We start from the raw sequence: 25,989 nt of genomic DNA, 5'->3' as shown, positions 1-25,989 counted from the left end.
TATCTATTTTGTGACATTTGCCGTGTCCGTATATTTAAATGATCAGTGCTCGCAATGCACTCGTCATAGCGGCGGGGGGGGGGGGGGGGGGGCGTGGCTCATCTCTGCAGCGTTCGACAAGCTTGTTTTGGAGCATCTACTTCCGGTGTCAGGGGTCAAAGTTCACCTCCTCGCCGGCTATTGGCTCACCGGGGATGTTGTGAAACGTCATTGGACGGACGGACACACGCCTTTTCACCACTCTGGAAAAAGCACAACAGACAGGCAAGGTCAGGAAATGACACTTAGATACGTTAAAGACTCTGTAGTGAACGTTAATCACCTCTCAAGTGTCTCATGTTGGATCCATTTAGCTTCTTTAAACGCTGCGCTAGCGCGAGCTAACATCAACAGCTAACGAGCTAGCTCAACTCACGGTTACATCTTACGTTACGTGAACATTAACATGCACGTTTGTGTCTTCTGTTTTACTTCACTTGAAGATATAATCAATACACGCGTTTTTACTTTGATAAAAATAAGATATATGACTAGTTCGGCTGCTTAAAGCTAAGCTAACTAGCCACAGTGTAGCCGTGGACGCTGTCATCTGCTCCGCGTCTAAGTTACAAGTTACGTCACACATCCCTAAAAACCTGCTCTCGTTATTCCCACACGAGGCTGACTGACTGTGCGGTAACTCACCGAGGAGATAACTACGTGTCCGGTTGGTATAATAGTGTAAACGTCATTGGACTGCTAGCAAAACCTTTTGTTTTGATTTCTCAAACGTCGTTTCACGATTTTGTTTTGTTGTCCCTGAAGGGCACTCACTCACCTGGCAATCATCCAAACGAAGTCACCTGAGATGACACGAACATGTCTCACTGTAAATCAGAAACGTTGCTAGGTGGATGATATCCATGCTGCAAACTAATATATATAAAATCTATATAGAATCTCTAGTTGAAAACTCCTTAATTATCATATTTGAAGCACTGTTTTTCCCCTGAGCGAAGCAACATGAACGTGGCATATTGTTTAAAGGGTTTGCATTAACATTATCGCCATATCTGTTGAAATAGGATGAATAAGTGTTACGTCTGTGTGCTGACACTATTGCAAAATAGAAAACAATAGATATAAGAGTAAGGTACAACACAAATAGATGAAGTAAAAGAGTCAAAATACAAAGTATGTGCCTCAAGGAAACTTGAATAGAAAAGTTATGTTTTGGATGAAATTGAGAGAGATATTGTCAATAATAATGCATATGAAATGTCACTAATATTACACATGGTGTGGCTACTATTATTGTTGTAAGTCATATAGTGTGATGGCCACAGGTAGAAATGACTTCCTGACCTCAGTGTGGCGTTCAGGGGATGAGAGGCGTAGTCCGTTTCCTCAGCACCTCCAACACAGACTCAAGTTTGACTCGTGCCACCATCACAATATTCCCCACCTCCAACCTGTTTGTCGTTGCCTCCCTCAGGTTGATCCATGTGCGCCTGAGAGAGTCGACCTTGAAGCATGCTGACCGCACAGAGGTCATGCGCAGCAGCGATGGCCGCCCGGCGCCTGGCGAGAGCCTCCGTCTCCTCGGCTCTGATCCACACGTCCACGCCGCGCCGGGACCCGAGCGAGCTGCACCCGGAGTGGGCGAGTCTGGCTAAGAAGCAGCTGAAGGGGAAGAACCCGGAGAATCTGATCTGGCGCACGCCCGAGGGGCTCAACATAAAGCCCGTGTACACACAAGCGGACTCGGAGGGCCGGCCGGATGAATTACCAGGAGTGTTTCCCTACACTAGGGGGCCCTATCCCACCATGTACGCCAACAGACCGTGGACCATCAGGCAGTATGCCGGCTTCAGCACGGTGGAGGAGAGCAACAAGTTCTACAAAGATAACATCAAAGGTAGTTGTTGTTGTTGTTGTTGTTGTTGTTGTTGTTTACATGTTTAGCTGAAACCATGTAGATTCAAGCATCATTTTTACAAACGGTCGCCAAAGCTTACAAGGCCCACAAATACTTGTTATTCAAATTTAATTCAGTTTATTTTGTATAGCCCAATATCATAAATTCCGAATTCTCCTCAGAGGGCTTTACAATCTACACATACGACATGATCGACATCCTTGACCTTTGACCTTTCACATCGGATCAGGAAAAACTCCCCCTGAAAAATCCTATCACAGGGGAAAAAAGTGAAGATCCCTTCAGGAGAGCAACGGAGGAGGATCCCTCTCCAGGATGGAGGGAAGAATAGACGTCATGTGACCAGAATGAAGCATTACAGAGTAACAACACATCTAATTAATAAGAGTGTATGAATAGTTGGTAGACCACGATCCAGAGGGGTGGGACGGGGGTCAACTAATAGAACCGTGGGAAATAATACATCAGCGAAATCACCACTCGGAGAGGACACGCATCATGCTTCAGCTTTTAGAAGTGGCACAATCCAAAATAGTTGAGAATATAAACCAATCATTCATTATTTCAGCGTTCCAAGTTGAGTCCTGGTGTTGTCGGTGCCTTCAGGCGGTTTGCTGGCTGGTTTCTCCCCTAAAGGCTGCCAGCTGTTTGTTGTTGATCTCCTTGTATCTCCATTTTTCATGGAAAAACCTGGAAAAGTCTTGATATTTTTTAAATAGTTCTTTCCAGGCCTGGAAAAGCCCTTTAAAAAAAATTAAATCCCAAAAGTTTTGGAAAAGTCTTTAAAAATATGTAATTCTCATAAGTGTAATTTACAGGGTATATATATATATATATACCCTGTAAATTAAACTATATATATATATATAAATTAAACTATATATATATATATATATATATACCCTGTAAATTAAACTTATGAGAATTTCACATTTTTAAGGACCTTTCCAAAACTTTTGGGATTTAATTTTTTTATATATATATATATATACTGTATGCTTTGGAATTATCACTGTTAGTTTAAATACGACATGTTCTCACTTTTACATGTTTATTTCACAACATGTGTGGTCATATAAATGTGTTTTAAAGTCCTGGGAGCCCATTGGTCAGCGTGTGCGTGACCCCTGACCTCCTGCCCCCCCGTCAGCCGGTCAGCAGGGTCTCTCCGTGGCGTTCGACCTGCCGACGCACCGCGGCTACGACTCGGACAACCCCCGGGTCCACGGCGACGTCGGCATGGCCGGGGTCGCCATCGACACCGTGGAGGACATGAAGATGCTGTTCGACGACATCCCGCTGGAGAAGATGTCCGTTTCCATGACGATGAACGGAGCGGTCATCCCCGTGCTGGCCATGTTCATCGTGACCGGCGAGGAGCAGGGCGTGCCCGCAGCCAAACTCACCGGCACCATTCAAAACGACATCCTGAAGGAGTTCATGGTGCGCAACACCTACATCTTCCCCCCGGAGCCCTCCATGCACGCCATCGCGGACATCTTCGCCTACACCTGCAAGGTAACCTGCCTCTCGACGCCGCGTCGTCGTCGTGTCGAGCTCAGCCGGTTTTAATAAGCGACTCTCTCTCTCTCTCTCCGTGTCGCCAGCACATGCCCAAGTTCAACTCCATATCCATCAGTGGCTACCACCTGCAGGAGGCCGGGGCCGACGCCATCCTGGAGGTCGCCTACACCATCGCCAACGGCCTGGAGTACTGCCGCACCGGGCTGAAGGCGGGCCTGACCATCGACGAGTTCGCCCCGAGGTACCAACGCACTCGCATCTCGAGAAGAACAGTTTTCTATTTGCATATTTACGAGCTCACCGCTGCGGCCGCGCGTCGCACTCGTACAGTACGGAGAGTATTCGGGCGCCTTTTACAACGTTCACTCTTTGTTTCGTTGCAGCCATTTGCTAAAAATCAAAAAAGTTCATTTTATTTCTCGTTAATGTTCTCTCGGCACCCCATCTGGACAGAAACAAACTAATTTAGACATTTTTGCACATTTATTAAAAAAGAAAAACTGAAATATCACATGTACCCACTGTATACATCGTTTAGTTATAGATTCATTACACAGGTCTGCCATATTCTGGCCGATATTCCTAAAAGAAAGAGCTGTAATGAAGCTCATACCTTCTTAATTTGTATTATGCACACATTATTAAATGAAGGATATTTAAGTTTAAGTTAACCGACAAAGAATGCCTTTTTAAAGATTAAAAAAATGAGTCCGAGAGATTTGAATATGACAAAGGCCGCCATTTAAAAAGTATTGTAAAAGTCTTATAAAGTCTTATAGTTAAATCTTATAAAGTCTGATAGTTAAGTCTTATAAAGTCTGATAGTTAAATCTTATAAAGTCTTATAAAGTCTTATAGTTAAATCTTATAAAGTCTGATAGTTAAGTCTTATAAAGTCTTATAAAGTCTTATAGTTAAGTCTTATAAAGTCTTATAAAGTTTTATAGTTAAGTCTTATAAAGTCTTATAAAGACTGATAGTTAAGTATTATAAAGTCTTATAAAGTCTTATAGGTAAGTCTTATACAGTCTTATAGTTAAAGTCTTATAGTTACGTTTTTTAAAGTTGTATAAAGTCTTATAGTTTTATTTCTTAATCAGTAGATATGAGGAGATGAGAGAAATAATTCACAGATCCCGGTGCTGGTGGTGATGGTGGTGATGGTGGTGGGAGGGGGGGGGGTGGCGGCAAAGACATCAGTGACTCAAGATCAGCCATGACACCTCCATCGGGGGCGTGGCCTCTTGGCGCCTCCAGCGTCCCCAGCTGGTGTTTCGAGGTTCAAGGAGACGACGCTCCTTTGGCACCAGGGGAACGAGCAGACGATCTCTGATCTCATGTTCCACTGGCGCTGGGCACGTTTGACTCGTTGCATAATGAACTGGATGAATAATATCTTTCCTCTTGACTCCAGATGTTCCTCTCCAGAACCGTGAAATACTGTTCATCCATATTTTCTATTGAGCACACGAATATGGATTTAAAAGACAGAATAAAGGTGCTAAATATCGTGTTTATTGACATTCTTTGCTGTGATCTGCTACGCGCTACGACTTCTTCTTACTGTCCATGTTGCTCCTTTCCATGTGAAGCTGCAGCTTCCCCGTGGCTCCCTTTTCCCTTTTCCAGAAGGAATAATCCATAATGTGGCGCCACAGGAGATGAGGAGATGGGCTTTTCCAGTCAATTACACAACTCCTCTTTCACCCTGAAGCTGGGCCCGCCGTCCAATTATTATTCCCTTTCATTGCACTTCCATTATCTTCTCTCTCTCTCTCTCTCCCTCCGCGTGTCAACCGCTCGGCGTTACACAATCCTCGGGGAGATCTCTGGGAGCACCGGCGGCGCTCCGCCTCCCACCTCTACAATCAATATGAAGACGATAAGAATGTCGTCAACGCTGAGCTATTACCTCAGAGCCTCACACAAAGACACACATTATGCTTTCCTGACCCCCCCCCCTCCCTCCCTCCCTCCCTCTATGATTGGCTTCTATCCCTCCGTCTTATTGGGGTTACTCTGGAGCAAAGGGAAGGAGTGATGCTGGCGAGTTGAGGAGTGGAGGGAGAGCCATACGATCAGTTTCCTTCTTTCTTTCGGGCACGCTCACGGGCACGCTCACGGGCACGAGCACGCTCACGGGCACGCTCACGAGCACGCTCACGGGCACGCTCACGAGCACGGGCACACTCACGAGCACGCTCACGGGCACGCTCACGAGCACGCTCACGGGCACGCTCACGAGCACGGGCACGCTCACGGGCACGCTCACGAGCACGGGCACGCTCACGAGCACGCTCACGAGCACGGGCACGCTCACGAGCACGCTCACGGGCACGGGCACGCTCACGGGCACGCTCACGAGCACGGGCACGCTCACGCTCACGGGCTCTTAAAAGTAATCCTGGCCATGTAAACAAAGCGGGGAGAAGCTTGGTGCACAACACACACACACACACTCTCTCTTTCTCTCTCTTTTTCCCATACAAACACTCTCGCTCTCTCTCTCCCACACAAACACACACACACTCTCTCTCCTACACACACTTTCTCACTCTTTCTCTCTCCCATACACACACATACACACACACAGTCTCTCTCTCTCCCACACACACACACACACACACTCTCTCTCCCTCTCTCTCTCTCATACACACACACACACACTCTCTCACTCACTCTCACACACACACAGCGGGGGAAGTTACTCCGTATCTGTTCAGAATGAATCGTGTTATTATTGTTCTGAATATGATTTTTTTCTTTTTTTGCCAGAAGGCTTGATGAGAACAAATATAATTCCCACACCTCATTTTCTGTTTCCATTATTTCTTGAGTCTCTTCTCTCTCTCTCTCCCCGTTCGTTTGCCCGCGCCGCCAGGTTGTCGTTCTTCTGGGGCATCGGGATGAACTTCTACATGGAGATCGCCAAGCTGCGCGCCGGCCGCCGGCTGTGGGCGACGCTCATCCGGGACAACTTCCAGCCGCAGGACGCCAAGTCGCTGCTGTTGCGCACGCACTGCCAGACCTCCGGCTGGTCCCTCACCGAGCAGGTGACACGGGGACGCCCTCCGCCTCCAGGTGGACCCGAACGCATCGTAACCCCACCCCCCTCCTCTCGTAGGACCCGTACAACAACGTGGTGCGCACCGTGATCGAGGCCATGGCCGCCGTGTTCGGGGGCACCCAGTCGCTGCACACCAACTCCTTCGACGAGGCCCTGGGTCTGCCCACGGTGAAGAGCGCCCGCATCGCCCGCAACACCCAGATCATCATCCAGGAGGAGTCGGGCATCCCCAAGGTGGCCGACCCCTGGGGGGGCTCGCACATGATGGAGGCGCTCACGGACGACGTCTACGCCACGGCGCTGAAGGTCGGTCGCGCGGGGGCGGAGGTCGCGGGGGTCAAACGCCTGAGCCCGTCACGCGGCGGGAGGCTCATTCATCTCTTTGCTTCCCCCCCGTTGTAGTTCATCAACGAGATAGAGGAGGTGGGGGGCATGGCCAGAGCCGTGGCGGAGGGCATCCCCAAACTTCGCATTGAGGAGTGTGCCGCTCGCAGGCAGGCGCGCATCGACTCAGGTAGGACTATATATAATATAATATATACAATATGTATAATATATATATATATATATAATGTCTCATGAGCTTCAAGCGGCTCGTCTGTCATCTTTTTTACATTTTTGTATCCCTTTTCCTCTGCCGCCCGTGTTTAATGCTTCACCTCCCGTGTGCAACTCTTTTTATCCCCCCGCGTGAAATAATTTATTGTCTTAACCGTTGCCTTTTTTATAGTATTTATTTTAGTTCATAGGTTTATAATCTTGATCTTGCCTTTATTTTCGCCTCGGGTATGACCGTATGAATATCTCATGAGCGTCGTGAGGCTTGAAGCTCCTCCTTCTTTATCTCGTCCCCTCTGCCGCCGGTGCTTCACACTTCACTCAGCGGAGCGGCCGCGGAATATCAAACGGAAGTTTTTAACTTTTTGCATCCCGTCTGAAATTTTTCCAATTTATTCACAAATTTGGCATGAAGAAAATATGTAAAAATATTAATATATATATTTTTTTAGGCTATAGGTTTTTAAATCTTGATCTTCTTTGTCTTTTTTTATTTTTTATATCTGAGATCTGATATAGTCACACATATATTTTTTTAGGGTCGAAGGTAGGGTTCGCCCTGGACAGGTCGCCAGTCCATCTCTTTACATATATTCACACATACAGTCGGTACGGAAAGTATTCAGACCCCCTTAAAATGTTTACTCTTTGTTTCATTGCAGCCATTTGCTAAAATTAAAAAAGTAAATTTTATTTGATGATATTTTATTTTATTTTTATTTTTATAAATGTGCAAAAATGTCTACATTTCTGTTTTTTTCTGTCAAGATGGGGTGCTGAGTGAACATTAATGAGAAATAAAATGAACTTTTTTGATTTTAGCAAATGGCAGCAATGAAACAAAGAGTGAACATTTTAAAGGGGTCTGAATACTTTCCGTACCCACTGTATGTATTCATATTTTTATAAAAATTTTCTTCAACCTTTATGTAACCAGGTGAAGACAGGCAGCAACATATGAAACGCATAATTACAAACAAAATCTACAGAACAAGACAAGTTAAAAGAAACTAAAAGTTCAATTTGTATTTTTTTTAGATCTGACATATTAACATATATTCACACGTATATACGTATACATATGTATGTATAGATCCATGCACAGCGCTCACTGTTTGTTCTGGCAGTGTCTTCCATCCCACATTTGGTTTCCGGTGACGGCGTCTCGGTCGGTCGGCGTAACAAACCATCTGGCCGAAAAGGTTCAGAGGAGCTGGAGATGTGTTTGTTTGTTTTCTGTCGTATTTCCTTTTTTCAAATATTGCCAGAAGATTGAACCGCCACAGACCGTGTAGCTTCCCCTCCTGGAGCTAATTGACTTCTTGATGGATGGAGGCAGGAAATAATGCAGCGGATGCTGCCCACGGTTTCTCTCACGTGTATTTATTTATTTATGTAAAAATATTTGCTTTCAAAGTTCATAGATCATGAGATCAGCGGTTCTCAAATGGGGGTACGTGAAGACCCGCGAGGGAGATCTGTTTAAAACAAATGTAACGCCTTTGAAAATAGTTATTTTAGTTATATTCAATTAAATATAAGTGTCAATTTATGAACTGAAATGTATATATTTTATATTGTATGCAAAATGCTGCGTATTGCATCTTTTTTTCAACCCAAAATGCTTTGCACTAGTCAGGGTACTCGGGTGAGAACAATATTTCACAGAGGCTTCATTAGAACCACTGCCTTAGAGAACACCCTGAGAAGGTTTGTTCCATGTAGCTGTAACCCCCCCCCCCCTCTTTGTGTCTCTTCAGGGTCAGAGGTCATTGTCGGGGTGAACAAGTACCGTCTCGAGAAGGAGGAGACGGTGGAGGTGCTGGCGATCGATAACACCGCTGTGCGCCAGAAACAGATAGAAAAGCTGAAAAAGGTCTGTGGGCCATAAATGTGTCTAAAGAATACCTACACACACACACACACAGGCATATATATTTATGATATATTAGTAACACTTTAGACACGTTCATATACTCATATACTCTGTATCTGCTGAATTACGTCTGTGGAGTCAACGTTAGCTGGATAAACACGGTGTCAACGTTAGATGGATAAACACCGTGTAAACGTTAGCTGGATAAACACCGTGTCAACGTTAGCTGGATAAACACCGTGTAAACGTTAGCTGGATAAACACCGTGTCAACGTTAGCTGGATAAACACCGTGTCAACGTTAGCTGGATAAACACTGTGTCAACGTTAGCTGGATAAACACTGTGTCAACGTTAGCTGGATAAACACCGTGTCAACGTTAGCTGGATAAACACCGTGTCAACGTTAGCTGGATAAACACTGTGTCAACGTTAGCTGGATAAACACCGTGTCAACGTTAGCTGGATAAACACTGTGTCAACGTTAGCTGGATAAACACCGTGTCAACGTTAGCTGGATAAACACGTGTCAACGTTAGCTGGATAAACACCGTGTCAACGTTAGCTGGATAAACACCGTGTCAACGTTAGCTGGATAAACACCGTGTCAACGTTAGCTGGATAAACACCGTGTCAACGTTAGCTGGATAAACACCGTGTCAACGTTAGCTGGATAAACACCGTGTAAACGTTAGCTGGATAAACACCGTGTCAACGTTAGCTGGATAAACACCGTGTCAACGTTAGCTGGATAAACACTGTGTCAACGTTAGCTGGATAAACACCGTGTCAACGTTAGCTGGATAAACACTGTGTCAACGTTAGCTGGATAAACACCGTGTCAACGTTAGCTGGATAAACACGTGTCAACGTTAGCTGGATAAACACCGTGTCAACGTTAGCTGGATAAACACCGTGTCAACGTTAGCTGGATAAACACCGTGTCAACGTTAGCTGGATAAACACCGTGTCAACGTTAGCTGGATAAACACCGTGTCAACGTTAGCTGGATAAACACGTGTCAACGTTAGCTGGATAAACACCGTGTCAACGTTAGCTGGATAAACACCGTGTCAACGTTAGCTGGATAAACACCGTGTCAACGTTAGCTGGATAAACACTGTGTCAACGTTAGCTGGATAAACACCGTGTCAACGTTAGCTGGATAAACACCGTGTCAACGTTAGCTGGATAAACACCGTGTCAACGTTAGCTGGATAAACACCGTGTAAACATTAGCTGGATAAACACCGTGTCAACGTTAGCTGGATAAACACCGTGTCAACGTTAGCTGGATAAACACCGTGTCAACGTTAGCTGGATAAACACCGTGTCAACGTTAGCTGGATAAACACCGTGTCAACGTTAGCTGGATAAACACCGTGTCAACGTTAGCTGGATAAACACCGTGTCAACGTTAGCTGGATAAACACTGTGTCAACGTTAGCTGGATAAACACCGTGTCAACGTTAGCTGGATAAACACTGTGTCAACGTTAGCTGGATAAACACCGTGTCAACGTTAGCTGGATAAACACGTGTCAACGTTAGCTGGATAAACACCGTGTCAACGTTAGCTGGATAAACACCGTGTCAACGTTAGCTGGATAAACACTGTGTCAACGTTAGCTGGATAAACACCGTGTCAACGTTAGCTGGATAAACACCGTGTCAACGTTAGCTGGATAAACACCGTGTCAACGTTAGCTGGATAAACACCGTGTCAACGTTAGCTGGATAAACACCGTGTCAACGTTAGCTGGATAAACACCGTGTCAACGTTAGCTGGATAAACACCGTGTCAACGTTAGCTGGATAAACACCGTGTCAACGTTAGCTGGATAAACACCGTGTCAACGTTAGCTGGATAAACACCGTGTCAACGTTAGCTGGATAAACACCGTGTCAACGTTAGCTGGATAAACACCGTGTCAACGTTAGCTGGATAAACACCGTGTCAACGTTAGCTGGATAAACACCGTGTCAACGTTAGCTGGATAAACACTGTGTCAACGTTAGCTGGATAAACACCGTGTCAACGTTAGCTGGATAAACACCGTGTCAACGTTAGCTGGATAAACACCGTGTCAACGTTAGCTGGATAAACACCGTGTCAACGTTAGCTGGATAAACACCGTGTAAACGTTAGCTGGATAAACACGTGTCAACGTTAGCTGGATAAACACCGTGTCAACGTTAGCTGGATAAACACAGTGTCAACTTTAGCTGGATAAACACCGTGTCAACGTTAGCTGGATAAACACCGTGTCAACGTTAGCTGGATAAACACCGTGTCAACGTTAGCTGGATAAACACCGTGTCAACGTTAGCTGGATAAACACCGTGTAAACATTAGCTGGATAAACACCGTGTAAACATTAGCTGGATAAACACCGTGTCAACGTTAGCTGGATAAACACCGTGTCAACGTTAGCTGGATAAACACCGTGTCAACGTTAGCTGGATAAACACCGTGTCAACGTTAGCTGGATAAACACCGTGTCAACGTTAGCTGGATAAACACCGTGTCAACGTTAGCTGGATAAACACCGTGTCAACGTTAGCTGGATAAACACCGTGTCAACGTTAGCTGGATAAACACCGTGTCAACGTTAGCTGGATAAACACCGTGTCAACGTTAGCTGGATAAACACCGTGTCAACGTTAGCTGGATAAACACCGTGTCAACGTTAGCTGGATAAACACCGTGTAAACGTTAGCTGGATAAACACGTGTCAACGTTAGCTGGATAAACACCGTGTCAACGTTAGCTGGATAAACACAGTGTCAACTTTAGCTGGATAAACACCGTGTCAACGTTAGCTGGATAAACACTGTGTCAACGTTAGCTGGATAAACACCGTGTAAACGTTAGCTGGATAAACACCGTGTCAACGTTAGCTGGATAAACACCGTGTCAACGTTAGCTGGATAAACACAGTGTCAACGTTAGCTGGATAAACACAGTGTCAACTTTAGCTGGATAAACACCGTGTCAACGTTAGCTGGATAAACACGTGTCAACGTTAGCTGGATAAACACCGTGTCTACGTTAGCTGGATAAACACCGTGTCAACGTTAGCTGGATAAACACGTGTCAACGTTAGCTGGATAAACACCGTGTCTACGTTAGCTGGATAAACACCGTGTCAACGTTAGCTGGATAAACACCGTGTCAACGTTAGCTGGATAAACACCGTGTCAACGTTAGCTGGATAAACACCGTGTCAACGTTAGCTGGATAAACACCGTGTCAACGGGAGGTTTTCTCCGGTCTCCGTTGCAGGTGAGAGAGAGTCGTGACCCGGATGCCGTGAAGAAGTGCCTGGCGGCCATCGAGGAGTGCGCCCGGACCGGGGAGGGCAACCTCCTGGCCCTGGCTGTGGATGCAGCACGAGCGAGGTGTGTGTGTGTGTGTGTGTGTGTGTGTGTGTTTCTATTCATACATCATGTCGTAATCCATCGACTTTAGAAGTCTTAACTTTAGCTACGTTTACACAGGTGGTCAGGGTGGGCAGACACACCTCCAAACCCCTCACCCTGAACACAGGATCCCCCCAGGGTTGCGTCCTCAGCCCCCTACTGTACTCCTGTACACATGACTGTGTGGCCAGGTTCAGCTCCAACACCATCATCAAGTTTGCGGATGACACAGTGGTGGTGGGCCTGATCTCCGACAACGACGAGAAGGCCTACCTGGAGGAAGTTGCTGATCTGTCACTCTGGTGCCAGGACAACAGCCTCCTCATGAATGTCACCAAAACTAAGGAGCTGATTGTGACTACTGTGAGGAGGTGGTGCGCGGTAAAATACTGGGAGTCCACATCACCGAGGATCTGACATGGTCAACGAACACAGACACTCTGGTGAGAAAGGCAAGCAGCGCTCTACCACCTCAGGCAGCTGGAGGAAATTAAAGTTTCCCAGAGGATCCTGACAGGGAGCATCACAGCCTGGTTTTCCCCGCTGCTCAGGACAGGAAGGCTCTGCAGAGAGTAGCGTTCGCTGAGCGCACTATTGGAACCACACTCCCACCCTGCAGGACTTGTACACCAGAGGTGCAAACCAGAGCCGCAGGATCAGAAGATCCTCACCCAACAACAGACTGTTTTCAGGCAGGGCAAGAACAGAGAGACCCTCAGGCCATCAGGATTGTGAACTCCGACCTCACCAGGACCCCCATAGAAACTGCCCACACACACACACACACACACACACACACACTTACTGTAAATATTGTGTTGTTTTGTGTAAATAGTGTGTACTCCTGCTGAGCATTGCCACTTTCATTTCACTGCACACCCTGTGTGTGTATGTGACAAATAAAACATCTTGAATCTTGAATCTTGACGTATTTGGATACAGATGTTGTCATTCGAGATAAATGTCTCTTTACAGCTGCCGGCATACTTAAAATACACACACACACACACACACACACACACACACATACACACACACACACACACACACACACACTTGCCGATCACAGACCACAAGATGAGAGGCACCATAGCAGAAATTAACACAAGTCTCTGTTATCTATAAGCACTTCAACATCTACCGTCAGACCTTCAAGCGTCTCAATATGATAACACACACACACACACACACACACACACACACACACACACACACACACACACACCTCCCATCTCCCATCTCCAGGGACCTGAACAGCATGAGGGTTTAGAGATAATGATTGACTTGCAAATGACCTCAAAGTCACTAGATCGCTGCTTTGTATTTATTAAGTCGTGGTCACGGTGAAAGCCTCTCTGAGGGTCGAGAACAGCACTCTATAAATGTAATGTATTGTTAAAATGAGCCGAGGGAACATCTTCCTCCCGTGTGACACAGACGGTAATTAAATGAAACCGATAAAGGACAAAATAAAGCACTTTGCTTTGGGTTCATTTTATTAAATGGAACAACTTGACTTCACTGGATTATCTTTCGTTGTTCATCATCGCTCAGCTCATTGTTTTTACTTTTTTTTTTCTCCCAGATGTTCGGTCGGTGAAATCACCGACGCCATGAAGATCGTGTTCGGCGAGCACAAGGCCAGCACCAGGATGGTGAGCGGCGCGTACCGCAGCGAATTCGGGGAGCACGAGGAGATCCTCGGGACCCTCAACAGGTAGAGGAGTGAAGCCCGTCTCATCGGCGTCTCTACGATCGTCACGCACCGGCTGATTTCTTCTTGCATTCCAGAGTTGCAGAGTTCAAGAAGCTCGAGGGCAGGAACCCTCGCCTCCTGGTGGCCAAGATGGGGCAGGACGGCCACGACCGGGGCGCCAAGGTCATCGCCACGGGGTTCGCTGACCTGGGCTTCGACGTGGACATCGGGCCGCTGTTTCAGGTCAGGGAAAGAACGTTGAAGCTCTTCAGTCAGTTGTAAAAAAAAAAAAGATGCATGTATCTATATGCAAACATCTATTTATGCATACATGTATATGTGTGAATATATGTAAATATGTCAGAGCTCAGGTACTCTTTAAAATAAAAACAAACTAGATCAGGATTCACCTGGTTAAATAAAGGTTTAAAAAAAATACACATATATATATATATATATATAAATATAAATATATGTGTGTGTAAATATATATATATATATATATGTGTGTGTAAATATGTCAGATCTCAGGTACTCGTAAAAAAAGGATACCTCTGGTTAAATAAAGTCTAAAATTTTTTTTATATATACATATATATATATAAATATGTCAGATATCAGGTACTCTTTAAAAAAAAAATGGATTCCTCTGGTTAAATAAGGTATAAAAAAATACACATATATATATATGTGTGAATATATGTAAATATGTCAGATATCAGGTACTCTTTAAAAAAATACAAACAAGACCAGGATTCATCTGGTTAAATAAAGTATTTAAAAAAAGAAGAAATATATATATATATAAATATGTCAGATATCAGGTACTCTTTAAAAAAAAAAGGATTCCTCTGGTTAAATAAGGTATAAAAAAATACACATATATATATATATATGTGTGAATATATGTAAATATGTCAGATATCAGGTACTCTTTAAAAAAATACTAACAAGACCAGGATTCATCTGGTTAAATAAAGTATTAAAAAATATATATATTTATAATATATATGTATGTGAATGTATGTGTGTGTATATATATATATGTCAGATATCAGGTACTCTTTATAAAAAAGAAAAACAAGGTCCCCTAAAATGTAAATGGATATAGTTGTAGTAGTATTAAAGTATTAAAGTCAGGACTATTTAGGATTTACTCCTAAAGCTCAATAAACCGGAACACTATTCGTCCGTCTGCTCCAATGAGACGACGCCGCTTCTTAATTATCGGTTTTCCCCTTATGGTTTTTTAATTTGATCTTACTTGCAATGGGAGTTTTTGAATGACTATTTAATTAAAGCTGCTCGGAGGCCACTCACCAGAGACTTTAATTCATTACCGGCTCATTGAAACGCTCTAATTAGTCGACCACGGGCCTTTCTTGTGAAGACAAGTCAAGATATTTGCCGTAAAGCTGATTCCGTGTGCTCTCTGCCGTCGCCAGATGCCGCTCGAGGTCGCGCAGCAGGCGGTGGACGCCGACGTGCACTGCGTCGGCGTCAGCACGCTCGCCGCGGGCCACAAGACGCTCGTGCCCGAGCTGCTCGAGGAACTGCGGAAGCTCAACCGGCCGGACATCCTGGTCATCTGCGGAGGCGTCATCCCGCCGCAGGTGAGTGACCTGTTGACGGGTTTCTGATGAGGTCGGGGGGGGCGAGAGGAGAGGAGCTCGCCGTGGCGCCCGTCGATCAATAAAAAAAACATTTTCTCAGAACGTGCGAGGCATTATCTCCAGGGTTTTATCTCTCTGTGTGTGTGTGTGTGTGTGTGTGTGTGTGTGTGTGTGTGTGTGTGTGTGCGTGTGCTCATGTTCCCACACTAATGGATGTCCTCCATCACCTGGAGGCTCATTACTACGTCTTACCTGGTTGCTTTTGATCTTATCTTCTCATCCCATGTCTTTCTTTCTCTCACATGGAGTTCTCATTAACTGCAGTCCAGATGAAACCGTGTGTCACACCTTCCCCGTGTGTGTGTGTGTGTGTTTTGCAGGACTACGAGTTCTTGTTCCAGAGCGGCGTGTGCGCCATCTTCGGCCCCGGGACCAGGATCCCGCAGGCCGCCGTGGAGGTGATCGACCGCATCGAGAAGAGCCTGGAAACCCTCCGGCGGGCCATGTGACCTCCTCCAGGACGGCTCCGTCCAACCGGCGGAGAAACCTCCGACCTCGGGCTTTTTGTACAGGTGTCGAAAAAAACACAGAAAAATAGCTAAGAAAACTACCCGTAACTCTGCATTTCAAGACATTTGATATGCGAGTTACTCATGATGACCTCACAGTTTGCCCATTTTGGGTCCTTTCACTTCTCAAAGAAAGAACGGGGACGTCTCACACGAGGAGTTGAAGCCGTCACTTAAACATGTGAGGAACCCTCTGCAGTGATTTCCCTCTTGTTGCAGCCTGTGAGGTTTATTTATAAGTTCATTCAATACTTCAAATATCCTACAAATGCAACGTCGCGGTCTCATAAGATTGTAAAAAACACAAGAAAATGTCATTTTTCACCGTTAATACACAAGTTCTAAAGATTAAAACCCAGTTGGTGTTCTGACGTTGCATTTCAAGACATTTGATTTGAGTTGCTCATGATGACCTCACAGTTTGCCCATTTTGGGTCCTTTCACTTTCACAAAGAAAGAACGGGGACGTCTCAAACTGCGCGTTTTTAGTTTTGCTCATATCACTTAAAAATGTAAGAACTCCTCTGCAGTGAATTCCCTTTTTCTTGCATTCTGAGGTATATTTACCGGTTTATTTAATACTTTAATCCTACAAATGCAAGAATATGAGTGTAATACTTCAAATATGTCTGACACTGCAGACTGAGGGTGTTATCAGCGCCGGGGTGTTGGAGTAGCCCCCCCCCCCCCCCCCCCCCGGGTGCGTATGGACATGACTCCTTTGGTTCCCTGGCATCATGTTTAATTCATGAAGCTTCAGCTCGGAGGTCAATCAGTGATCTCAATCTTTTTGATGACGGTATATTTTTGTACGCGTGATTCTTGAAGCGCAACGATGCGACCGTGTGTAACGATAATGTGCGTTATCACCTCAGTTATTACAATAAAGTTAGTAGTTTGAACTGAATGGCAATAAACATCAAACGTTGTCAAATATTGAGTGTGAATCATTTTGACTTGGAGGCGTCGGCGTTCCTGCCGGGTGGCTCCGCCCCCTTCTGTTCCCAGGGTTTAGAACAGGTGATGATGGGAAGCCACACACAGCAGGAGGAGCCGATCGCCTCCTCGTTGCAGAATAGAGGACGTTATGAGATGTCGGCCAGGTGCATGCTGGGGGTTAGGAGCTCTTCGGTCTCCGGTGAGCGTGTGGTGTAATAAATATAACTACATAAATGGAAACCCTGTGACCTGCTGAGCCGACTCTGAGCCGGTCTTCTGCCTTCTGATCACCTTCAATTATATTTAATTCCATATTTAAGGTAGATAATGCTGTAGAGCTCATGGTTTGTTTGCTTCACACTCAAATGTAATTACCTCATAATGAGAAAGGAATGTTTACCCGCATAATACTGTTGGACCAGCAATAGCTTCTTCTTCTTTTGCTTTTTGCTTTATTCCATGCATTCTTCTACTCTGTCAAAAAAAGCGTAGTGCCAACATTACTCACAAAGCAACTCGGGTCACCAACAGCTGGATGAGTTTCCTCCTGGTGTGATGCTAGTAGCAGCTAATGTAGCTTCTATCTGCTAGCAGAGCTAAAGAGCGTGCTACATTTGTCTGGTTAGTTCTAATAATTACACAACCGCACTTTTTTAGCACCGTCAAACCTGTTTTTAGCATCATTTATATATATATATATATATATAAGGCATGATTATTTATATATACATGTTTTTGCATAATTTGTCTATATATATACTTGTTTTTAGAATAATTTATGTATACAGTATATATATATAAATTATTTTTATATATTTATAGCTGTTTTAAGTATAATTTTATATATATATAAAGGCATAATTATTTATGTATACATATATATATACCTGTTTTTAGTTTGATTTTGGAGATATATATAAAGGCATAATTATTTTTATATATATATATTTGACCTGTGGAGTGCACACACACACACATTGATACACGAGGGGTCATAGCTCTACATTCACTAATGTTTTTGGGGAATAATTCCAGGCGGTCAACACAGTCGTTACAAGATGCCATAAAAGAAGAAGCTACACGTGACGCAGCAAAAACTAACATCTTCATTGAAAGGGAAAGTTTGAAAAACAAATCGCTTTACTGCAGGTAAATATATTATCCATATATATATAAATAAATACAAAAAATATATAAATATATATATACATAAATATATATATATTGCTTGACTGCAGGGGAATATATAATATATATAAATATATTATATCTATTTAAATAATTATATATGTATATATATACATATAAATATCTATTTAAATATTAATATATTTATTAATTTAAAAATAAAAATGTATAAATATGTGTATATATACACATAAATATATGTATAAATGTTTACATATATATGTAAAACATATTTACAAAGTATATATATGATATGTATATATGATATATATGTAAAACATATTTACAAAGTTTTAAAAAAAACAAATAAAAACTAAATATACTAAGAAGCACCAACTGTAAAGTCAAAGCTTGAGGTAGCTTTTTTTTTCGTGCATTGGAACCTAACGATGCCGACGACAAAACCAACCCGACTCTACGCCGGCTAACTCGTTCTTTCCGTTATTAACCTTTCAAATACACAGTTTGACATTAAATATGGTTAGCTTATCTTAGCTTAGCATTAAAGATTGGAAACAAGAGGGGGAAACCGTTCATCTGGCAACATTGGGTCCATTCCTTAGTCAGAAGTAAGTTAGAGCCAGGCTAACTGTTTCCATATGTTTTCAGTCTTTATGCTAAGCTATGCTAACTGGCCATAGTCATGCATGTACTGGACAAACATGAGAAGCAGGGAGTTATCTTTTCACAGAGCTGCGCTAACTGTTTCCATATGTTTTCAGTCTCTATGCTAAGCTACGCTAACTGGCCATAGCCATGCATGTACTGGACAAACATGAGAATGGAATCATTCTACTCGTATAATCTTTGGCAAGACAGCGAAAAAGAAAAGAAGCTTATTTCTCAAAATGCCAAACGACCGAATGATAAAAGATCGAAATATTTCGCGACTATGTAGATCCATCCGCCACTCAGAGACACAGACGGTGACCAAAGGAATACAAATCTGAATGTACACATACTTCATCTACTTTGAGACCATTTTAAATACTAATGCTGGAAATATTAAGTAGAAGCAACCAAAGTAGATCTGTTATTTTCAAGGTTAATTCTGAAATATCCCTCGCTCTTATATAAGGCGTTACCCCTTGAATAATGGCGTTGGGGCATTGAGTGACAGGCAGCGTTCTCTTATCGGCGTTCCCCCAGCCTTCGGGTGACTCACTGGGCGACTGCAGATTGAGCGACACGACAAAACGCACGATGGCCAAGGCGGTCAGGCTCATGATGCTGGCGATGCCGAAGAAGAAGCCCGCCACGGCGTAGTAGACGCAGGTGGCATCCCCCCCCCCGAGCCAGCGGTGCCTCCAGGCGGACGCCGCGGCCAGAGGGTACACGGTGACGGCCGCGCCCAGGTCCGTCACCGCCAGGTTCACGCTCGGCAGCTCCGGAGGCTTCAGCCGCGACGACCTTTTGACCGCCATGACGAGGACCAGCAGGTTTCCTATGATGGAGAAGACGGCTGAGAAGGACGGGAGGGGGAGGGGGAGGGAGAGAGGGAGGGGGAGGGAGATTGACGATCAATTCGATGCACAGATATTCAAGATTCAAGATTCAAGATGTTTTATTTGTCACATACACACACAGGGTGTGCAGTGAAATGAAAGTGGCAATGCTCAGCAGGAATGTGCAAGGGCAACAAGTACACACTATTTACAATAAAAAACAACACAATATTTACAGTAAGTGTGTGTGTGTGTGTGTGTGTGCCTAAGAGGGGCAGTTGTGTGGGTCTATGTGGGGGTCCTGGTGAGGTCGGAGTTCACAGTCCTGATGGCCTGAGGAAAGAAACTCCGTCTCAGTCTCTCTGTTCTTGCAGCGTGACTACGGAGGCGCCTGCCTGACCGCAGCAGCTGAAACAGTCTGTTGTTGGGGTGGTGAGGATCCTTCATGATCCTGCCGGCTCTGGTTCTGCACCTCCTGGTGTACAAGTCCTGCAGGGTGGGAGTGTAGTTCCAATAGTGCGCTCAGCCGAACGCACTACTCTCTGCAGAGCCTTCCTGTCCTGAGCGGAGCAGTTGCCAAACCAGGCTGTGATGCTTCCTGTCAGGACGCCTCTACAGCTCCAGAGTAGAAGGACTGAAGGATCCTCTGGGAAACTTTAAATTTCCTCAGCTGCCTGAGGTGGTAGAGGCGCTGCCTTGCCTTTCTCACCAGAGTGTCTGTGTTCGTTGACCATGTCAGATCCTCGGTGATGTGGACTCCCAGGTATTTATACCCGCTCACCCTCTCCACAGTAGTCCCGTTAATCCCCAGTGGTGAGTACGTCCTCTGTTGTTGTACCCTCCTAAAGTCCACAATCAGCTCCTTAGTTTTGGTGACATTCATGATGAGGCTGTTGTCCTGGCACCAGAGTGACAGATCAGCAACTTCCTCCAGGTAGGCCTTCTCGCCGTTGTCGGAGATCAGGCCCACCACCACTGTGTCATCCGCAAACTTGATGATGGTGTTGAGCTGAACCTGGCCACACAGTCATGTGTGTACAGGGAGTACAGTAGGGGCTGAGGACGCAACCCTGGGGGATCCTGTGTTCAGGGTGAGGGGTTTGAGGTGTCTGCCCACCCTGACCACCTGTGGCCTGGCGGTCAGGAAGTCCAGGATCCAAGCACACAGGGGGTGTTCAGTCCCAGCTCAATCAGCTTGCCGCCAGTCTGGAGGGGACTATGGTGTTGAAAGCTGAACTATAATCAATGAACAGCAGTCTCACATAGCCCCCCCTCTGGCTGTCCAGATGAGAGAGTGTGGTGTGCAGTACCTGGGAGACAGCATCATCCGTGGATCTGTTTGGGCGATAAGCAAACTGCAGCGGGTCCATGGAGGAAGGAGGAAGGCGCAGATGTAGTCCTTTATCAGCCTCTCAGCATTTCATGACCACCGAGGTGAGGGCCACCGGTCGGTAGTCATTCATACATGCTGGAGAAGCATTCTTGGGCACAGGGACAATAGTGGATCTCTTGAAGCAGGCGGGGACCACGGACTCAGCCAGGGAGAGGTTGAATATTGTGGTGAACACTGGAGCTAGCTGGTTAGCACAGGTCTTCAGTACTCGCCCAGATATGCCATCTGGACCTGCAGCTTTCCTGGTGTTCACCCTCAACAGAGCCCTCCTCACACTGTGCTCGGTCACAGAGAGTGTGTGTTCATCCCCAGCGGTAGAACTCACCTCGGCTACGCTAACGGTGTTGTTGTTAGCCGGCGAGCTAGCGCTGTTGTTGCTAGCCTCAAACCGTGCATAAAATGAGTTCAGGTCGTCCGCTAGGGATGCGTCGGCACTCACCATTGCGTTCAGATATGTGTTCAGAGGACCTTTATTTACCCAAACACTAATTCCAGTAAGAACTGTTTCGAAGGTTTCAATGCGTTCCCATGCGTTTCAAAGCATTTCAATGTATTTCGAGGGGTTTCAAAGCATTTCATGGGGTTTCAATGCGTTTCAAAGCATTTCAATGTGTTTCAAGGGGTTTCAAAGCATTTCATGGGGTTTCAATGCGTTTCAAAGCATTTCAATGTGTTTCAAAGCATTTCATGGGGTTTCAATGCATTTAAAAGCATTTCAATGTGTTTCAAGGGGTTTCAAAGCATTTCATGGGGTTTCAATGAGTTTCAAAGCATTTCAATGTGTTTCAAGGGGTTTCAAGGAGTTTCAAAGCATTTCAATGTGTTTCAATGCGTTTCAATGAGTTTCAAAGCATTTCAATGCGTTTCAAGGGGTTTCAATATGTTCCCATAAGTTTCAAGGGGTTTCAAAGCATTTCAATGCGTTTCAAGGGGTTTCAATATGTTCCCATAAGTTTCAAGGGGTTTCAAAGCATTTCAATGCGTTTCAAGGGGTTTCAATGCGTTCCCATACGTTTCAAGGGGTTTCAAAGCATTTCAATGTGTTTCAAGAGGTTTCAATGCATTTCAAGGGGATTTTCAAGGAGTTTCAAATGGTTTAAATGCATTACATGGGGTTTCAATGGGTTTCAAAGCATTTCATGGGGTTTCAATGAGTTTCAAAGCATTTCAATGCATTTCAAGGGGTTTCAATGCGTTCCCCAGCACAGTTTAAACATAATTGTTTCCCCATAACTGTTCCGAACAACCAACACTGGTTCCTTTTTTGCTGTTTGGAATAATAAATGGGTAAATATCTCATACTACCACTCATACGGAGACAACAGCATTATATCACAGCACCCCCTGAGAAAAAAGTGACTGATGGGAATTGAATGCTCTTATTAGGAGGTTTTTAAATGTCATAGCTGCTCTCACCTCGGCCCACGTGGCCATTAGTAATGCATAGAGAAGAACTTCAGGGGGAACCAACACTGCCACTACATTAGCCGTAAAGGCTGCAGTACGAGATAAAATCGTTCTTTTCTCCTGACCTTTAACACGTTGACTGTTTCCTACCACTTAACCCAACCAGGAGTTTCCGAAGCAAAATACATTTAATTTCTAACACCTCACAAACTCAGATGCCAGTTTCCAGGCACCAACTCATATGCCTTCAGGAGGCAACTACCACCATCGGCAACGCTGGGAAAGTAGCAAACGATTAGCATGCAGAGTAATTATAGGACTCTGTGTTCAAGGAGTTAAAGATAATTCGTTAGCTTGAGGCTCTTCACCTCTAATTGGAGCGTCCACTTTGGAGTTGCAGCAGAAATCAGTCCTAAAAAAACTCCTTGTGGTGGTTTTGGGTTCGATGCCAGAAGAAGAAAAAAAGGTCTGTGGTTAACACCAACTAAAAATGTATTTTAATGTTTTGCATACGATATATAAAATACATCCGTAAATACCCCTTTGGGGGAGTTTATACCACTTTGGGGGAGTTTATACCCCAGGTGCCGTTCATTTATAACCTGAAAAATCCTAAAAGTCTTGTTGTTGAATCCGACGTGTCCGTATAAAAACATGTGTTTACCACGGAGGTCGTGATCTACGAAAATCTGAACAATCCGTGGGCCTTTTTTTGTGGTGTGACAGGAACCAGTGCGAGACGCTAACCTCCGTGTTAGCCTATACAAATACGAGAAGCACTCTCTACGCTCACTCTCTTCGAGATGAACCAGTTGGTCTTTTAACGGCCGATGAATAATTACGACGTGTTCTAAGTAGGGATGCTCCGATCTGATCGGCGCCGATCCATATCGGCCGATATTCCCATTATCGGTTTTGATCGGCATTCTCAAAACGGCCGATCAAACTTGGCCGATCAGATGACATAAAATCGGCGAGAACTATCAGAGACGTTTCAATCGCGGCGAACCGCAACGGAGACGATGCGCCCGGCGAGGGCCGCAGAGTGAAGAGGACCACGAGGGGATCCTCACGCACCGAGCGGCGTCCCCGTCCCGCCGAACTGCGGTCAACTCAGCCGACACTCGGATCTCCGTGGTCAACTCAGCCGACACTTACATTTCTGTGCCCCTATAGACTGATGTTCACTGTTCATGCATTTGATCGGGAGTGCGCGAGGGTTTTGATAAAGTTGGCGGAAGGATTCACGTGACACAACATCCGGTTTCGCAAAGTTAGCGGAAAGAACCGCGTGAAAAAACATCCGTTTTTCAAAATAAGATGTCGACAAATCATACACTAACAAATAAAAGTAAACAATGAACTGATTTTGTATCTTTATAGATCGTTTCTGAGATTTAGCTTAAATGATGCTAACATTAAAACATTTTTACTGTACCAAGGAAGAGTTTATAAAAATAAAGGTCAGACTTTTGTATGTTAAAAAGCACATTTCTGATTATTTGAAGTCCTGTATATAGATTTCCCCAAGAGTTCCAGGAAACGACTGATGCAGATGTGTTCCATACATAAATCCCCTACACTGGCAATCAAACAATTTTTATGTACTAAATTTAAATTTAAATTGTAAATTCTGAAAATACAAAACCAATGTTGTTAAGAATAATTCTTTTCATAAATAGTGCTACACAATAAATAGAATGCTTCAATCGACACAGTGATCGGTGATCGGTATTATCGGATCGGCAGATACTGATTTCAGTGATCGGCACCAAAAAACCTGATCGGAGCATCTCTAGTTCTAAGCTCTCGCAATCAAACCGACGGTGACTCATCTTGTCCACCCGGTAGAGAGCTTGTAAGCCAACGGGACTTTCTCTTTAAAATAAGGAATTTCGTGCCATTATCACCAGGTCTGTGTCACTCATGTGGAAGGTTTCTAATCAAATGTGATAGAATTGACCTCAAAACTTCTTTTACTTTAGATCTCCATCGTCCCCAAACTGACCGTAAACCGGACGGCGCCGGCTTCGGGACGACTTAAGTGACCCGCCCTCTTCAAGCTGGCCGATAACCACTTTTATAAAGATGGTGCCTTTTTGTCTAAAACTCCTCTTTCCCCATGAACCGAAGCAGTGGCGGTCACTCGGAGGTGTCCCCATTGATTCTCTTTCAGAGCGATTCTTGTGAAAGGTGATTATCGGCCAGCTGGAACTGGAAGAGGGCGGGTCACTTAAGTCGTCCCGGAGCCGGCGCCGGACGATTTACGGTCAGTTTCGGGAAGATGTAGATCTAAAGTAAAAGAAGAGAGTTCGAGCCGTTTGGTGTTTTTTTAACTAAAGTTTTCCTTCAGAGCGGGACAGGAATACAACCCACTCCACGCTGAGAAGGCCGTAGTGCATGATGGGATTTTAAATTTATGTATCAGGGTCAGGCACGTGCACAGACATTTTGGGGGGCAGGTGCTCAAACCAAAAAAAAGGGCACCCAATGCCAAAAGAAAATTCGGACAGAGTTGAAGCATAAGCAGCAATACACTGATGAAGCTGTCCTCGACCTGCGTTTCCTCTGGCAGCATCAGACCGCTAGCTTACATTTTCTTTATGAATAAAGACAAATTATTATATAGCAACAACAGTACAAGCGTTCTGATTGGCTAATGGGCGTCATGCCAGCCACTATTGCCCTCCTGGTCTGACACGATCCGTACTGCCCTCTGACCTCATTTTCAAAATGAGAGATATTAATAGACAACAGCCAAGAGCAGTGGTCCTCAAACTAAGGCCCGCGGGCCGGATACGGCCCACCTCCACATTTGGCCCGGCCCTCTGAACAATACCAGAGAGGCCTTATGATTTTATTTTCAGTCTGGCCACGCAAATCCTAGCCCGTTAAATAGAACGGAATAAGAATGATCTCTCTCTCTCTCTCTATTCTCTAAACATAACTAACGTCAGTAAACAGCTGGAAGGCTTTGAAATCACGAATTTCGTGAGTTTTTGTTTATTTTTTTAGGAAACGTCGGACCAGTTGTGAAGTCATGTTTTCAGCAGCGCTAATGTTGTGGTTGATTTATCACAAAACAACGTCAGGGGACAAACACCGACATGACCTGTTTGTCTGGTGCTGCGGGTCAGAGGAGAAGGAGGTGCACCCGTTTGGTGGCGCGAGGAGCACTGCGCGGAGGAGGAAGTGGAGGAGAAGGAGGGAGGAGCGCGGCGGGAGGGGGGGGGCTCGTGAGCGCCGCGGAGCATGTCGGGGCGAAATTCTCACTAGAACTCAAATAAATGCCCCGTCGGATATTAAAACACATTTGGGGGGACTTGATGACAGAGAGAGTAACTTTTATTCTTAAATACTGATGAATGAAAAAAAA

At 44.8% G+C, this 25,989-nt stretch overlaps 1 protein-coding gene across 2 annotated transcripts; it reads left to right on the top strand.

Annotated features, from left to right (window-relative positions):
* The first annotated feature begins 131 nt into the window (after positions 1–131).
* Positions 132–17,177, top strand: mmut (methylmalonyl CoA mutase). 2 transcript variants are annotated; one of them, XM_056428109.1, is made up of 13 exons: positions 132–264; positions 1,475–1,897; positions 3,069–3,436; positions 3,526–3,683; positions 6,324–6,495; positions 6,567–6,815; positions 6,912–7,023; positions 8,828–8,943; positions 12,227–12,342; positions 13,949–14,080; positions 14,155–14,302; positions 15,505–15,672; positions 16,053–17,177. In XM_056428109.1, exons 2-13 carry the CDS (start codon positions 1,513–1,515, stop codon positions 16,179–16,181), a joined length of 2,253 nt encoding a protein of 750 aa, XP_056284084.1. In that variant the 5' UTR covers positions 132–264; positions 1,475–1,512; the 3' UTR covers positions 16,182–17,177. The 2 variants fall into 2 exon arrangements, with proteins under 2 accessions (XP_056284084.1, XP_056284083.1); XM_056428108.1 differs by having other exon boundaries at positions 133–269.
* The last annotated feature ends 8,812 nt before the right edge of the window (positions 17,178–25,989 follow it).

This window comes from Pseudoliparis swirei, chromosome 12 (assembly GCF_029220125.1).
Source record: "Pseudoliparis swirei isolate HS2019 ecotype Mariana Trench chromosome 12, NWPU_hadal_v1, whole genome shotgun sequence".
Lineage (NCBI taxonomy): Eukaryota > Metazoa > Chordata > Actinopteri > Perciformes > Liparidae > Pseudoliparis > Pseudoliparis swirei.
The sequence above is the reverse complement of the archived record's forward strand: the minus strand, read 5'-3'. Positions and strand labels throughout refer to the sequence as shown.

What these genes read in the sequence shown, in the direction of transcription:
- mmut (XM_056428109.1), top strand. Translation starts at nt 1,513, where the DNA reads ATGCTGACCGCACAGAGGTCATGCGCAGCAGCGATGGCCGCCCGGCGC. An exon ending in GCAGGCGCGCATCGACTCAG is followed by an intron (nt 7,024 to 8,827) that starts GTAGGACTATAT and finishes GTGTCTCTTCAG; the next exon opens with GGTCAGAGGTCATTGTCGGG. An exon ending in GTGGATGCAGCACGAGCGAG is followed by an intron (nt 12,343 to 13,948) that starts GTGTGTGTGTGT and finishes TTTTTCTCCCAG; the next exon opens with ATGTTCGGTCGGTGAAATCA.